Here is a 14,701-nt window from a genome sequence, read left to right as displayed (position 1 = left end):
AATTATAAAAATTAGATATACAAACAAAAAAAATTAAATAAATTTGTAGATTTGTATTAACTTTATTGTGTAGTTTAACAAATTTAAATCGATTTTTACGATTTGCAGGGCTTACGCCTGAACCGATTTTTAGAACATTGCATGCCCGTATCTATATGACAAGCTAACAAGGGGTAGCTTCAACCATCATAATCAAACAACTTGTATGTTTAACTGAATCACTCAGTTGAGTATATAATGTTTTAACTCTTCCAACTCTATCATCAACAGCTTAGATACAAAGTAGACACATTATTATGCAGTCAAAAACAGAGGAGGTAATAAAATCACAAAAGAAAGACAAAATGATTCTACGATGTTCCACAACATCCCTTTCCCTTAGCTTCAGCCTCTTCACCAGGAACAACAATCTTAGTTCCTTGCAGGAGTGAAGAGTCACCACCAGATTCTCCTTCCTCATTAGCAACAAGATTCTTTTTGCTCACTATCCTGTAGATCTCAGTCAGAACCGTGAGAAAAGACGGCTCAACATTGATGGAATCCAGAGCTGATGTCTCCATGAAGAAGAGGTTTTCTCTTTGAGCAAACTCCTTCGCATCCTCGGTTGGTACAGCTCGAAGTGTGCCGAGATCAGTTTTGTTCCCTACAAGCATGATCACAATGTTTTTGTCTGCGTGTCCTCTCAATTCTTCTAACCACCTCGCGACATGATCAAACGACTGTCGTTTTGTTATGTCGTATACAAGCATTGCACCTACTGCACCTCTGTAGTATGCACTCGTCACCGCTCGGTACCTAGAAAAAATAAAAAAAATTGGAAAGGTAATGTTCATAGAAACCTTAAAACTCCAAAAAAACGTTAAACGAAAGTGTTTATAGATTCTCTGACAAGTAACAAGCATCAATGGATAAAAATCATATTTTTTATAACAAAAGGTAAAGTGAAGGTACCGTTCTTGACCAGCAGTGTCCCATATCTGAGCTTTGATAGTTTTGTTATCGATGGTAAGTGTTCTTGTCTGAAACTCGACACCGATCGTTGCTTTGGACTCGATGCTGAACTCGTTCCTAGAGAATCTAGCGAGAAGCTGAGATTTGCCAACGGCAGAGTCGCCAATCAAGACTACTTTGAACACATAATCTATCTTTTGATTGAAATTGGTATGAAGATTTGACATCCTCCCTTACCAAAAACGCAGAGCTCACGTAGCTGGCTCGGAGAGGCGATCGAATGAAAAACTTAAGAGTTAGAGTCGATGATGATGAATAGAGAGTCGAGATCTGATTTGGGTCAGCACGTTAGAGAGAATGAATGACCGGGAGAAAAAGAATTATAAAGAAGAGAAGTGGGTTTCGAGCATCGGTAGACGTGAAGGGAAGAAACGAGGAGGAACGTCAACCAAGTGGGTCCCCACTTGTGCCTTTTTCGCTTTATTTTAAAATTTTACTTTATTATATATCACGGAAATTTGGTAATTTAGGGGTGGCCACTACAATTTAGAAAATAAGTGTACCAATTATTCATCATTCAACAAGTTTGATTTTTAGAGATTTATTGCCTCAGATTTGACCCAAACAAAAAATTTGTTGCCTCATATAGAACTGAAAATTCAAATACTATTATTTTCTAACAAGTTTGGATCGATCATATTGGTTTTGATAACAACAAAGATAACATTTTACTTTGACCAAACAAAATTTATCAATATAAAAGTTTATAAAAAACTGTGACATTGGTTACCAAGCACAGTTTTGGGCCGATTTATAGGAAATAAATGAATACAACCACGACAAAAAAAATGAATACAACCTCTGATTTTTAAAACATGGAGGGCTTGTTTTTCACTATTATTATTATAGAGAAAGGTAAAATTATAAATCTATTTTAAAAACATAATAAAGATATTGTTTGATTTATTTTAATTTGAACAATAAAATAATAATAATAATAATAACAATAATAATTAACTAAATGAAAAAAATTTAGATCAATTTTTCATAAATAATATCTGTATATAAAAATGCAAATGTTAATTTTAAATAACATTTCCATTAGTTTTCAAGATATTATAAATTTAATTTTGATTAGTGTTTTTAGAGCCCTCATCTTTTATTGGACCTTAAACATTCTGGACCTTGATTACAAGCATTGAGAGCACAGTCGGACCGGATCGAACCGATCCCTGATACAGAAAAAGAGTTACCGGTTCGTATTTCGGTCTGGTTTTAAGAGCATCGGATAACAAATTAACAACAAACCTAAGGAACCGTACGCGAACAATTGCGACGGCAATACAATTTCACCCTCTCTCTGTGTTATTCTCCCCCACTCGTATTCGTCGTCTCTACCACCGTGAGTCCCTCTTTGATGCTTTCTCTGCTACAGAAGATAGTCTTCGTCTTCTTTCTTATATACTTATCGCCTCTCATTAGAATTACCGCTAAAATCTGAGCTTAATTCATGGTGAAATCTGTGGTTTCTCTCCTGCTGTAGTATCTATTTATGTTACTCGATTTACTTGTGTGATTTGGTTTTCTCTTGGAGATTGCCTGGCCTTTAAAGCATTAAAAAAAAGCTTAGATTCACAATTTGGTTTATTTAGGTCTGAGATTGATGCTTTGTTAGCTTAGTTTCTACTTGTTTGAAACGTTATCTTGATCTATGTAATGTAATGAATTAATGATACAAATTGCTATTTGATCTGATCTATCCATCATAAAGAACCCTATCTGAAAGTTCATAAATGTTGAAGAAGTAGCATGTGAGTAAGAGATTCAAGGCAACTGTTGTTTCAGAATCTTGTGTTGTGTCTTACTGTTATGGTACCAAAAACACTCATTCTTTGCCTTGAAGCTAATGTATACATTCTTTGTATAGTTGATTATCAGTTGGTAAGAAGCCATGACAGTTTCAGACGCTTACCGTCCTCCTCTGTTCAGGTATGTAGCTAAGGGTTTCAGTTTTTCTCTTTTTCATCAGTTATGTTCATCTGCAGCGAATGATCTTAAACTTCACTCTCTTTCTGTTATTTACATCCAGTATTGCCCCGATGATGGGATGGACTGACAATCACTACAGAACCTTAGCACGTCTTATCTCAAAACACGCATGGCTCTACACGGAAATGTTAGCAGCTGAAACCATTGTCTATCAAGAAGACAACTTGGTACTCAAATGGATAACGGTTTCTTTTTTTTTTATTACATCTTTGAGTCTATGATGCGTTTGATTTATGTGTTTACTCTTTGTACTGCTCAGGACAGCTTTTTGGCGTATTCTCCAGACCAGCATCCCATCGTTCTTCAAATTGGTGGAAGAAACTTGGACAATTTGGCGAAAGCAACCAAGCTTGCTAATGCTTACGGCTATGATGAAATTAATTTCAAGTATGAGTGTCTGTTTTTATAAGAACTGGTGCCATTCCCATTTAACCGTGCTTTCCTTTACTGACATGCTGGTTTGTTCTGTAGCTGTGGATGTCCAAGCCCAAAAGTAAGTGGACGAGGATGTTTTGGTGCTGTTCATATGCTTAACCCAAAGTTTGTTGGTGAAGCCATGACTGTCATTGCTGCCAATACCAATGCATCTGTCACTGTTAAATGTCGAATAGGTGTTGATGATCACGATTCATATAATGAGCTTTGTAAGTTTTTCCTTACACCTATCTTTTCAAGTTATATGCTCTCGTCTTTTGTCTTTAAGCAATGACGTATATAACAACTCTTGGAGAGTTCACTTATGGATGTGATTGACTTGCTTAACCTTTTCGATTTCATTTATTTGTATTCAGGCGATTTCGTTCACATAGTTTCTTCACTATCTCCTACTAAACATTTCATCATACATTCACGAAAGGCGTTATTATCTGGACTTAGCCCAGCAGATAATCGACGAATCCCACCCTTAAAGTTCGTGCTGGCTTATTTATCTCTTATGGTTATATTAATCTAACACAGCTTGTTTCCAAAGAATGTCTCGCATTTTTTTCATCTGCACTTGTACTTCTTAAATGCAGATACGAGTATTTCTTTGCCCTATTGCGCGATTTCCCAGACTTGAAGTTCACAATAAATGGTGGCATAAACTCTGTGGTCGAGGTGAGGTTTCTAAAACGGATCTCTATTTTGATACCAAGGTTGCTACTTAAGGCCAAATATTTACTACTTCCATTGACCTGTAGGCAGATGCAGCATTAAGGTCTGGAGCTCATGGCGTTATGCTTGGGCGTGCCGCATTCTACAAGTATGTTAAAGCCCTTTCCTGTATCTTTTTTACATTTGTGTTCAACATTAAATAGAGTTTTTTTTTTTCTGTTTTTATGTAACAGTCCCTGGCACATTTTGGGACACGTCGATACTTTAATATACGGAGCTCCAAGCAGTGGGATTACAAGGCGACAGGTTTTGAGGAAGATTCATTTTCTGAAAATCATTTTAATTGACTTATGATCTACAACATATGATGTGTTTTGTTGTCTCTAAATGACTTTTAGGTTCTTGAAAAATATCGAGTCTATGGGGAGTCAGTTCTCGGGATATATGGAAAACGCGGACCAAATCTTCGTGATATAGTGAGGGTAATGGTGTTTCCAAGGCTCGATTTTTGAAGTTATTATTATCTGTCCAATGACACAAGCGTTATAACTGAAACAAAACCTTTTGTTTGCAGCCATTGATCAACCTGTTCCATTCAGAGATTGGAAATGGCCAGTGGAAACGTAGAACAGATGCTGCTCTATTGCATTGCACCGTTAGTCACTTCTCTGTTACTTTGCTCTACCAAGAACTTGTCACCTTGTTAACTCACTCACCTCTTGTGTTTCCATGCAGACAATGAAATCGTTCTTGGACGAAGTGTTACCGGCAATACCAGACTTTGTCCTGGATTCATCTGTTGTCAAAGAAGTGACTGGGCGTGAAGATCTCTTTGCGGATGTAAGACGTTTGTTGCCTCCACCTTACCAAAAAGAATCACCTAAAGAGCTGGCAGGACCTGTGATTCTTGATGAGGAATGACAAATTTTTTTGTTATATATCTGTACTCAAAATGGATCTTCTATATCATCATTACATCGTGAGAAAGCTGCTTAATGTATAAGCCATACCTTTCATTATAAATTATCTATCCAGCAATGTCTTCAACTTATGAATCAGTTGCAAACTTGCAATACAACGTTACACGCTCATCTGGGGCTGCGCAAATAAACCGAATCCGAAAATTCGAACCGAATCCGATCCGATAAAAATGAATCCAAATTGATCCGAACCCGAAGTAAATATCGATTGGATCTTGTTTTATGGTATTTTGGGTTATGGTATTATCCGAACTGAATCCAAACTTAAATGGGTACCCGATAGAACCCGAAAGATTCAAAATCCTCCCCAAAATAGCTTGTACCAAACATGATCGTAATTTCTAATATGTATCCAAAATACACTAAGAAATTATTGAACATCTAAAATAATTATCTATTACATTAAGGTTGATGGTTGAATGGTTGAAGTTGGCGGTTGAAGCTTGAAGTTTTTAGATTTTGGTTTTGTTTTCATTGTATAATGTTTCTTATTTCTCGAGAACTTGGTTTTTGTTTTATGTTTTCTTTTATTTGGTTTTCTTTCTATCAATAACTATGTTTACTTTTCGTTTGATTTTGAATGATTGAGTTTGATGTTCCTTTCTTATTTTTGAATCGATTTTACTTATATTTTGGTTACAAATATATATAAATCAGGTATTTTAAAACCAAAGTACCGATTTTACTTATGTTTTGGTTACAAAGTAGATACAAATTACGTACTTTTAAACCAAAGAACCGATTGAGACCCGAACCCGAAAGTACATCGGATTGTACCGGTTCTTCGAAGATTTACCAATCCCGACCCGAACCCGAGAAAACCCGAACCTAATTTTCATATATCCGAATGAAACTGATATTGATAAACCCAAAAAACCAAGATCCGATTGGGACTCTGAATGCACATGCTTACGCGCATCAGTTGATAAAATTTTCGGGTATTTGCTGGTTTTTAATATAATACCGAGCCAAATTGAATAATCAAGAATCGATTAAACTCGGTTTCAACCGGTTACACCAAGAAAACCGAACCGATTTAGTGATGATAATCGCTTCATTTTGGATCCAAAATCTTCTTTCAACCCAAAACCTTCCCAAATCAAGCGAGAAATGGGAGAAATGGTGATGGATGCGACCAACTACGACGGCACTATCAATTACACTACGAACTGGACTCTCGCCGGCGGTTCCCTCACAGACTCCGTCTCCTTTGAGTCATCCTTCTCAACTACCACCGCAAACCACGAATCCGACGACGGAATCAACCCCGCCGCCGTCGATCATACCGCCAAGTCACCCCTGCTTCTGCTCCCTCCGGTTCCTAACGGCGATCCTTGCGAAATCACCAGTACGGTGCTTGATCCTCCCTTCTTTACTTTTACTTCCGATAGTTTTGTTCATCGTTACATTCCGATGCGATTATAAACCTATAGTTTCTTAGTTTGAAGTAGATCGGAAAATGTTATATGATGAAATCGGTGAAGAATCAGCATCGATTATGGTTTCGTAACATGTGATTTTGGTTGCAGTTACGTTTGCTCAAGAACATGAACTAAGGCAAGTCTATATCCGAAGCACTGCACGCGTATACGAAGTCTATTACACCAAAAAGAAGCGGGATGATAGAGAATACCTCTGTACAGTTCGATGTGGCGTTGCAATGACAGAAGATGAAGAGGTGCTTAAGATCACACCTCTCATTGAGTCACCTGCTTCTGAGAATGGACTGGTACCGGTTAAGGATGATTGCGTTGAAGTGAAATGTGGTGAAAAAGATCTGCTTTCAGTTCCACAATTAGGACAACAGGTAATAGGCTTTAGTATCTCTATAGAGATCTTAGTCTGCTTGCCGTGTCCTTTTAAGTCATAATTGGTGTTAAATGGGGAAATGCTTTTCAGGATCTGTTTGAAGCTACTGCAGAGATCGATGATGCAGAGCCTTGCGTTTCTGTTACACTCCGTCTTCTCTCGCTTCAGGATAAAAGATGTGCGCTTGTTGATGAAGTTTATGTTTTTGCTGATCCTGTTGATCCAAGCGAGGCAGAGAAGGAAGAAGCAAGTGGAATGGGAAACTCATCCAGTAGTGCACTTATGGCGATGTTTATGCCCACTCTTTTACAGATGTCACGAGGAAAAGATGTCAGAAAAGAACATGATAGGCAAGTTTCCAGCAAGTTCAACAATCCAGCAAGTTTAGGAGATTCGAATGAATCAGATAGGATAGTGAATGAAATTCAGCAGGAGAACGATTTCATTAGTGCTAATCAGAAAGAAGTGGGCTTACCAGTTGTAGCCAATACTCTTGCAAAGCATGCTGATGCAACACGAGTACCTGAAGCAGAAACCAAACGTGATATGTCTTGCAGTAATGTGGAGACTATCCTCCATCAGCTTGTGAACAAGGTAAGCAGATTAGAAACTATCTTGACAAGTTTCGAAGATCGGATGTTGAAACCTATCAGTAGCATTGATGCAAGGCTTCAGCTAGTAGAGGAGAAGCTAGAACATCTAGGCAAATTTGAATCTGCATTGCTCGTTGAAACAAAAGTACCCAACCCGGGCTCTCAGGGCAGTGATACAGATAAACCTCCTGAAACCGGTCAGTTGAATGGATTGAACAAAAACACAGATAATCGACAATTGCTCTCTTGTGCTGAAACAGCTGTCCCCGACTCCTCTAGTATAGACAATGGTGAAGACTATGCTGTTGTACAGCCGAAGAACAGTAATGAGGAGGTTGGTCATTCTGCTGAATCTGAAATCAGTAATGAGGAGGTTAGTCATTCTCTTGGGAATGGATCTTTTGGAGAGAATCCAAAACGTTCAGTGTCTATAAATGATGCTTTGGCATCTGCACTTGCTGGATTATTGTCTTCAACTTCAATCACGGACCGGAAATACAGCCAAGCCCTCGTAGTCAGAGCGCCTGAATTTTCAGATGAAGATGACATGGAGACGGAAGAGAAACCTGAGGCTGGTTCCCTTCCAGACAAAAGCCAAGTTGCAGCAGAGGAGTTGGGAAACACATCATCTGCCTCGGAGAGCCCAACTTCTCCACGGAAAGAGCCTGGAATAACTCTTTGTAATGAAGAAGGTACTCAGGAGATGATTAATGGAGTTACTGAAACACTGAATGATACTGTGGAGGGATATACGGATGCTCAGACAGTGGTTAGCGTCAGTAACCATGGTTTAGATGGAGATACAGTGACATCAAGCACAGAAGCTGGTCATTTTCCAGAGAGGGAGAACCATAGTTATGAGTTCAGGAATCCCGATTCCTTGGTTCACGAGCTCGAGAGTTCAAATGTAACTACTAAAGAATCTAAAGAAGAGCCTGAAATGGATGATGTTTTGAAGAGTGTTCTCGGTTTTCAACCTAATACCTCTTCGGTCGACTTCCTAGCTCCTGTTCTGGATGTGAAATTTAATTCAGAGAGAAAAGTTTCAGACAGCAAGTGTCTCTTTGAGGCACTCTTCACGGAAGAATTTAAGACTGTTGTAGTAGATTGCAACAAGGAAGGTTTTGGTGATGATAACTTGGTCTCTGTGGAAGATGAAGAAGAACTAAAAGGCCCACCAACAGATACACTTTCGTCTCTGGAGCTGGATTGCTATGAGACGAACGAGATGCATGTACAGTTGAATGGTGAGACACCAACCGCAAGTCTGTATAAAAGGAAAAATTGAATTTGGTATCAAAGTCTTTAAGTATCTATCACCAAGTGTAGGTGTGAATGTTGAAGGATTTAATAATGTTGTTGTAGATTTCAACAACGGAGGTTATGGTGGTGATAACTTGGTATCAGTGGAAGATGAAGAGCTAAAAGGCCCACCAACAGATACACTTTCGTCTCTGGAGATGGATCACTATGCGACGAACGAGGTGCTTCTGCAGTTGAATGGTGAGATATCAACAGCCAGTCTGATATAAAAGTAAAATTTGAATTCGGCATCAAAGTCTTCATAAGCTAAGTATCTATCACCAAGTGTAGGTTGTGAATGTTGAAAAAAGAATCATACTTTGGGATTTTGGAACTAGAAAGTAGAAACTTCTTTTTTGTTTTGCAATCTTTGTAAAGATCTTAATGAAGCTAGTTAATACTAAAGCATAAGCTCATAATCATGACTAATCCACACTTGGTCGGTTTTGCATTCCAAGCTTAGAAAATTGAACTGAAACTGAACTAACTAAACCAATCCTTACTGAAATAAAAACCGGAGAAGTCGGAAGAAACCACAATTTGTAAAAACTTTAGCTCCACGCAATATCTAAATGGGCTCGGTCTATTGGGCCCAATGTTTTGTCACACACAGACATATAAATAGGCCTTAAAATTTCCCTACGCAGCCGCATCGTAGGCTGCATCCTCCGTTTAGGGTTTCACCAAGCCGTCTTCGCCGCATTTCCACAAGCAGCCATGGTGGAGTTTCGTGGCTTGTTTCTCCTTTTGTTGCTCTTATGTTCGTCGTGAATTTCTGAGTTTTGTTTTTGATCTGTGGCTCTCTCAGGTTCTCCAAAATGACATCGATCTCCTCAACCCTCCAGCTGAGCTGGAGAAGAGAAAGCACAAGCTCAAGCGTCTCGTGCAATCTCCTAACTCCTTCTTCATGGTACTTTTTTTTATCCCTCCCTAAGACAAGATTTGATGCGATGCAAATAAATCTGATTTTCCGTTTTATGTTTGCAGGACGTCAAGTGCCAGGGATGCTTCAACATGTAAGTTTTCTTATATTCGCCTCACTGATTCTTCTGTAGAGTATGAAACAATGTTGTTGATTGTTGATTTTAATGTTGAAAATGGATTTAGTATTGTAATAGTAGGAAGAATTAATCATGTCTATTTTTTTCAACAGAGTTGATAGATGATTGAGGTTTTTTTTTATTGACGAAAGATTGTTCCATCGTTTGAAAATAAGCAGTGATGTTAAGAAGATTGCACTTTAGTAACGCATTGCTTTGTGTTGTTTTTTAAATATTGCAGAACAACTGTATTCAGCCACTCTCAAACAGTTGTAGTGTGTGGAAACTGTCAGACTGTTCTGTGCCAGCCCACCGGTGGTAAAGCCAGGCTCACTGAGGGATGCTCTTTCAGGAAAAAGTGAAATCATCATCTTTTTAAAAATGCTGCTGTGATATTCAGTTGTTGTTATTGTCTTATGACGTTTTTTAATTTTCTTATGAGTAAGATTTTGAAGACATGAAACTACAAGTTGTTAATCCTATGCTTTCTTTTACACTTTAAAATCTAATCAAAGGCTGCCTCACTTGTCTGGTTTCTTGTTCATTGTATTGCTGTTGGTTTTGTCATGGGATTTGATAAATAGCCATTGCTAAGGCGTATGTCAAAGCATGTCTGTGATGTTGCTATGGCTGGAAGAAACTCGCATACTTGCCTTTAAGAAGCTAAGCTGTTATGTCCGCAGGCAGATTAGTGATTTCCGATTTGAACTCCCTTCGATCAGCTTCTGTTTAACAATGTTCTCGTAGGCCTTTTTTGGACCCTGTGGTAACGCATCTAAATGCTTTTTTTTTAATGTGCCAAGAGATATTGAGCCTTTTGACCCTAATCCCTTTGAGCCGAAAGACTGGAACACTTAAAATTATATTTTTACCTTCACGACATCGAGATTCAAACTGCTTACCGAAGCAAATACCTTGGTGATAACTAAGAAAAAGTAAACATTTCCTCTAAACATCTTTATTGAGTGTGAGGTTTGAATTTGGAATCACACTTTAACTAATGTTTGATAAACGACAAGACAGAGTATAATGTCTAAAATATCTAGAAATCTAACGCAAGGAAAATCTTATAAAGCTTTAAATATTATGAGCTGTGAACAAAAAAAAAAAAATTATGAGCAAGGAATTTCGCGGCGCCTTGAAATGTGAGACCCAGTCAAGTAAGTGCGTAAACACTTTTCCAATAATATACAAAACCATCACATGCATTCAGTGTCCACCTCTCTTCTTTGTATTCTTCTCTGTTTTCTAAGAGCAATATTATCAATGCTGATTCTTAGCAAACATCTTAGAAGTATTTATTAATATTTTAAGTCTAAGAAGTTTTGTAAGATACTTAAGTAAAATAGATGTTTGAAGTATTTATTAATATTTTAAGTCTAAGAAGTTTTGTAAGATACTTAAGTAAAATACGACATTATCAATAGAACTTTTAGGAAGTTTTTAGGTGTAAATTTTTTTTTATTAATAAGTAGTAATTAAGATATATCTATTTATATTTAATATATTAAAAAGAAAAACATTTTATTTCATTAAATTAAAATTTCAAACATTTTATTACATTCCATACATAAATAAAAGCAAACACAAATTTTATTCAATTGATAGAAACTTAAAAATCATTGGTTATTTGGAAGATGTCCAAATTTAACCCAAATATTTTCAATCAAATCGAATTTTAATTGTTCATGGGCTTGTCTGTTACGAACGTTCGATCGACGATCCATTGCAATGCCGAGATTTGAATTCAGAGTAATGGTGAATGTATCTTCTTCCTCGCTTTCTTGAAATTCTCTCACGTTATACTGAGTGTATGTTGATCGTTCATTCTCGACAATCATATTATGGAGTATGATGCATGCTTTCATAATATTTCCTATTTTTTCTTTATCCCATAACTTGGATGGATTTTTGACTACGGCAAATCTAGCTTGCAGAACTCCGAAGGCACGCTCCACATCTTTTCGAACAGCTTCTTGGGTTTTAGCAAATAAAGAATGGTTCTCACTCTGTGGAAGTCGGATAGATTGAATAAAAGTCGCTCATTTAGGATAAATACCATCAGTGAGATAATATGCCAAATGGTATGGATTACCATTAACATAGAAGTTCACTTGTGGCGCTATTCCGTTAATTATATCATCAAGAACGGGTGATCGATCAAGAATATTAAGATCGTTCATAGTACCTGGAGCTCCAAAAAACGCGTGACATATCCAGAGGTCACTTGAAGCTACCGCCTCCAAAACAATTGTTGGTTTTTCGGTTCCTCGTGAATACATTCCTTTCCAAGCAGGTATCTGGTGCTTGTGAACTAAAAGCAGGTATCTCCGATCCTCCTCCAAAGTTTTAACTGGGAGGAAAACTTCCATACTGGAAGTTTTGACTATGGAGAAGGTAGCTATAACTAGGGGACTCACTATATGGATTCAAAGGATTTCTTGAATCCATACCGAGCAGAATGAGAGGATTTAAAAAAACAGAAAGAGAAAGAAGAAAGAAATTACAGAGAAAGAGATTACTATTACAGCGTGTATAGGTACTACAAGTTATATAAAGATAAAAGAGGGAAAGAGATCATAAAGAGCTTTAAAGTTAAACCTAACCATCAACTACTATGATCTAATCAATAGTTATTACAACATTTAAAAACAATTTTCATTTGGTTAGAAACAAAATACAGTCAAGTTACAATGAGCTAACATTAAACTTATATAATAGTTACAGACTGATTACAATTACCTAACAATAAATACAGTCAAGTTAGAATGAGCTAAAAAAAAAATTTCCAAAAATTTGCACCCTGCTGAATTCAATGATGAAGACAATGTAATTTAAACAACATATTATGCCAGCTATTACCCAATACAGTTCAGAAACATTCAGAAACTCTATACAACCTATACAAGTCGCCAATGAATTTACAATCAGACACACATCAGTTCACAAAAAATTTCATAAACATTCAGAAACTCTATACAGCCTATACAAGTCGCCAATGAATTTACAATCAGACACACATCAGTTCACAAAAAAATTCCAGAGACATTCAGAAACTCTATACAACCTATACAAGTCACCAATGAATTTACAATCAGACACACATCAGTTCACAAAAAATTTCAGAAACATTCAGAAACTCTATAAAACCTATACAACTCGCCAACCAATCCATCACAACCTATACATACAAACATTCAGAAACTGTATACAACTCCAACTATACAATTTCAGAAACATAAAGAAACTCTATACATACGAACTATACAACCAAACATTCTGAAACAAACCAATCAATTTGAAAAACACAATCAATTCGAACAAACCTATCAATTAGAACTAACCAATCCATTCGAACAAACCTAGCAAATCAATTCCTCTAATTCGCAAACCTTAACATAGAGACAGGAGATTAAGCGATATAGAAGACAAACCTGCTATCTTTTCGATTTGGAAGACGACGGCGAGATCCTTCTGGAATCGGTGAGAATAGACGATGGCGGCCGAAAACTACCAGAGAGAGAGAGAATTGTCAGACGATGCAAACCCATATCAAATACCACGCATGCAAAAGGAAATCGAACCAAAAAAAATTAGATCCACAAATCTAACCGATTATCGAAAAAAATAAGGTCAGACAAGGAAGACGAACCTGCTGGTGAATCGATGCCGCGGTTGCGCCTTCGATTTAACGGTGAATTCGTGTGGTTCGCGACGCTGCTTCAATGCTCGTGTAATCGCCTTCGACGGAGAGAGAGAGAAAGAGAGAAGAGGGAGACGCAGAGAATGAATAGAGACGGAATCACCACTTCCCTTTATCGCTTCGTACGCCCTATCACAGCGAGATACGTGACACAAGCAACACCGATGAAAACTTCTTGCGTAAAAATCGCTTCCTCTAATTAACCTATTTTTTCATTTAATTTTGGACCAACAGTATCGGTAAGAAACGGGCTAAGAAGCCCGATAATGTTGCTCTAAGAAAAGTTGATAAAGAATATCTTTACATAGAAAGAAAGAAAATACAGTTCAAAAAAAAGAAAGAAAGAAAATAGAAAAAGTAATTGTGAAACCGGTTTTAAAAGAAGTAATGAAGTACAATGAATTTACGTCGCCGCTGGATCTCTTAAGCGGTCTGTAACTTTAACGAAGCATCTTTCAAATTCTGATATTTCTTTTCAAAGATTGGACGAAACTTCTTTTTTTGGGGGGGTTAACAAATTACACTTTTTTGCTAGTTTAGTTGTCAAGTTGCTGTCGTAGGTAAAGGTAATCACATTTAATAAACAAAGTCGTTAACAATGATCAAATCTTTAAATTGACAAGTGGATAATGGGGAAGCACCGTGGTCTAGTGGTCAAGGTTTAAAGGCTTCTACACTCAGGTCTGGGGTTCGAACCCCAGACAACGCAATTTCTTCAGGAAGAGGTCTGAGTTTCAATTCCCGGAGAAGGCGAATTATGCAAAAAATTAGAGAAAATGCTTACAAGAGATCTTCAGCATGGCACAAGTAATACCGTTAGGAATGGATCTCATAGGGCTACTCAGGGTGATGCAGTCTGGTGTGAATCCTCAAAAGGCAGATAGAATTGTCGGCTGTAATATCGTCTATGTAATGTTTCTCATAATTTGTAATAGCATAATTAACCAGACAAAAAAAAAGACAAGTGGATAATGGTTTTAGACTCCTTGTGGATTTGATTTAATATCAATTTTGCTACTAAACGCAGTAAGTAAATAGCCTAATTTGGCACTTATTAGCAACATTTTAGAATGTTTAACTTCATTATTTATATATATTTGAATTTATTCTTTATTATTGATGCATTATGAAAACCAATGAATGAAGTAGACGCGAAAAACAAATATTTAAAACACAAAT

The 14,701-nt window shown here is 37.1% G+C and overlaps 4 protein-coding genes across 4 annotated transcripts; 3 read left to right on the top strand and 1 right to left on the bottom strand.

Annotated features, from left to right (window-relative positions):
- Positions 1–156: 156 nt before the first annotated feature.
- On the bottom strand, positions 157–1,369 carry LOC106348962 (ras-related protein RABA4c). Its single transcript, XM_013788807.3, has 2 exons — positions 952–1,369; positions 157–795 (listed from the first exon to the last, which is right to left on the bottom strand). The coding sequence occupies exons 1-2, from the start codon at positions 1,176–1,178 to the stop codon at positions 351–353; spliced, it is 672 nt and encodes a 223-aa protein (XP_013644261.1). The 5' UTR covers positions 1,179–1,369; the 3' UTR covers positions 157–350.
- An 841-nt stretch (positions 1,370–2,210) lies between these two features.
- LOC106348961 (tRNA-dihydrouridine(20/20a) synthase) lies at positions 2,211–5,146 on the top strand. Its single transcript, XM_013788806.3, has 12 exons — positions 2,211–2,353; positions 2,879–2,940; positions 3,041–3,167; positions 3,260–3,387; positions 3,472–3,644; positions 3,792–3,909; positions 4,017–4,098; positions 4,182–4,243; positions 4,329–4,401; positions 4,494–4,577; positions 4,670–4,750; positions 4,831–5,146. The coding sequence occupies exons 2-12, from the start codon at positions 2,903–2,905 to the stop codon at positions 5,014–5,016; spliced, it is 1,152 nt and encodes a 383-aa protein (XP_013644260.1). The 5' UTR covers positions 2,211–2,353; positions 2,879–2,902; the 3' UTR covers positions 5,017–5,146.
- Positions 5,147–6,116: 970 nt separating this feature from the next.
- On the top strand, positions 6,117–9,201 carry LOC106348960. The gene is made up of 4 exons (XM_013788805.3): positions 6,117–6,423; positions 6,605–6,882; positions 6,975–8,724; positions 8,843–9,201. Exons 1-4 carry the CDS (start codon positions 6,186–6,188, stop codon positions 9,007–9,009), a joined length of 2,433 nt encoding a protein of 810 aa, XP_013644259.1. The 5' UTR covers positions 6,117–6,185; the 3' UTR covers positions 9,010–9,201.
- Positions 9,202–9,359: 158 nt separating this feature from the next.
- On the top strand, positions 9,360–10,315 carry LOC111207872 (40S ribosomal protein S27-2). The gene is made up of 4 exons (XM_022706311.2): positions 9,360–9,499; positions 9,588–9,689; positions 9,767–9,795; positions 10,061–10,315. Exons 1-4 carry the CDS (start codon positions 9,497–9,499, stop codon positions 10,179–10,181), a joined length of 255 nt encoding a protein of 84 aa, XP_022562032.1. The 5' UTR covers positions 9,360–9,496; the 3' UTR covers positions 10,182–10,315.
- Positions 10,316–14,701: the final 4,386 nt, after the last annotated feature.

This window comes from Brassica napus, chromosome C7 (assembly GCF_020379485.1).
Source record: "Brassica napus cultivar Da-Ae chromosome C7, Da-Ae, whole genome shotgun sequence".
NCBI lineage: Eukaryota > Viridiplantae > Streptophyta > Magnoliopsida > Brassicales > Brassicaceae > Brassica > Brassica napus.
The sequence above is the reverse complement of the archived record's forward strand: the minus strand, read 5'-3'. Positions and strand labels throughout refer to the sequence as shown.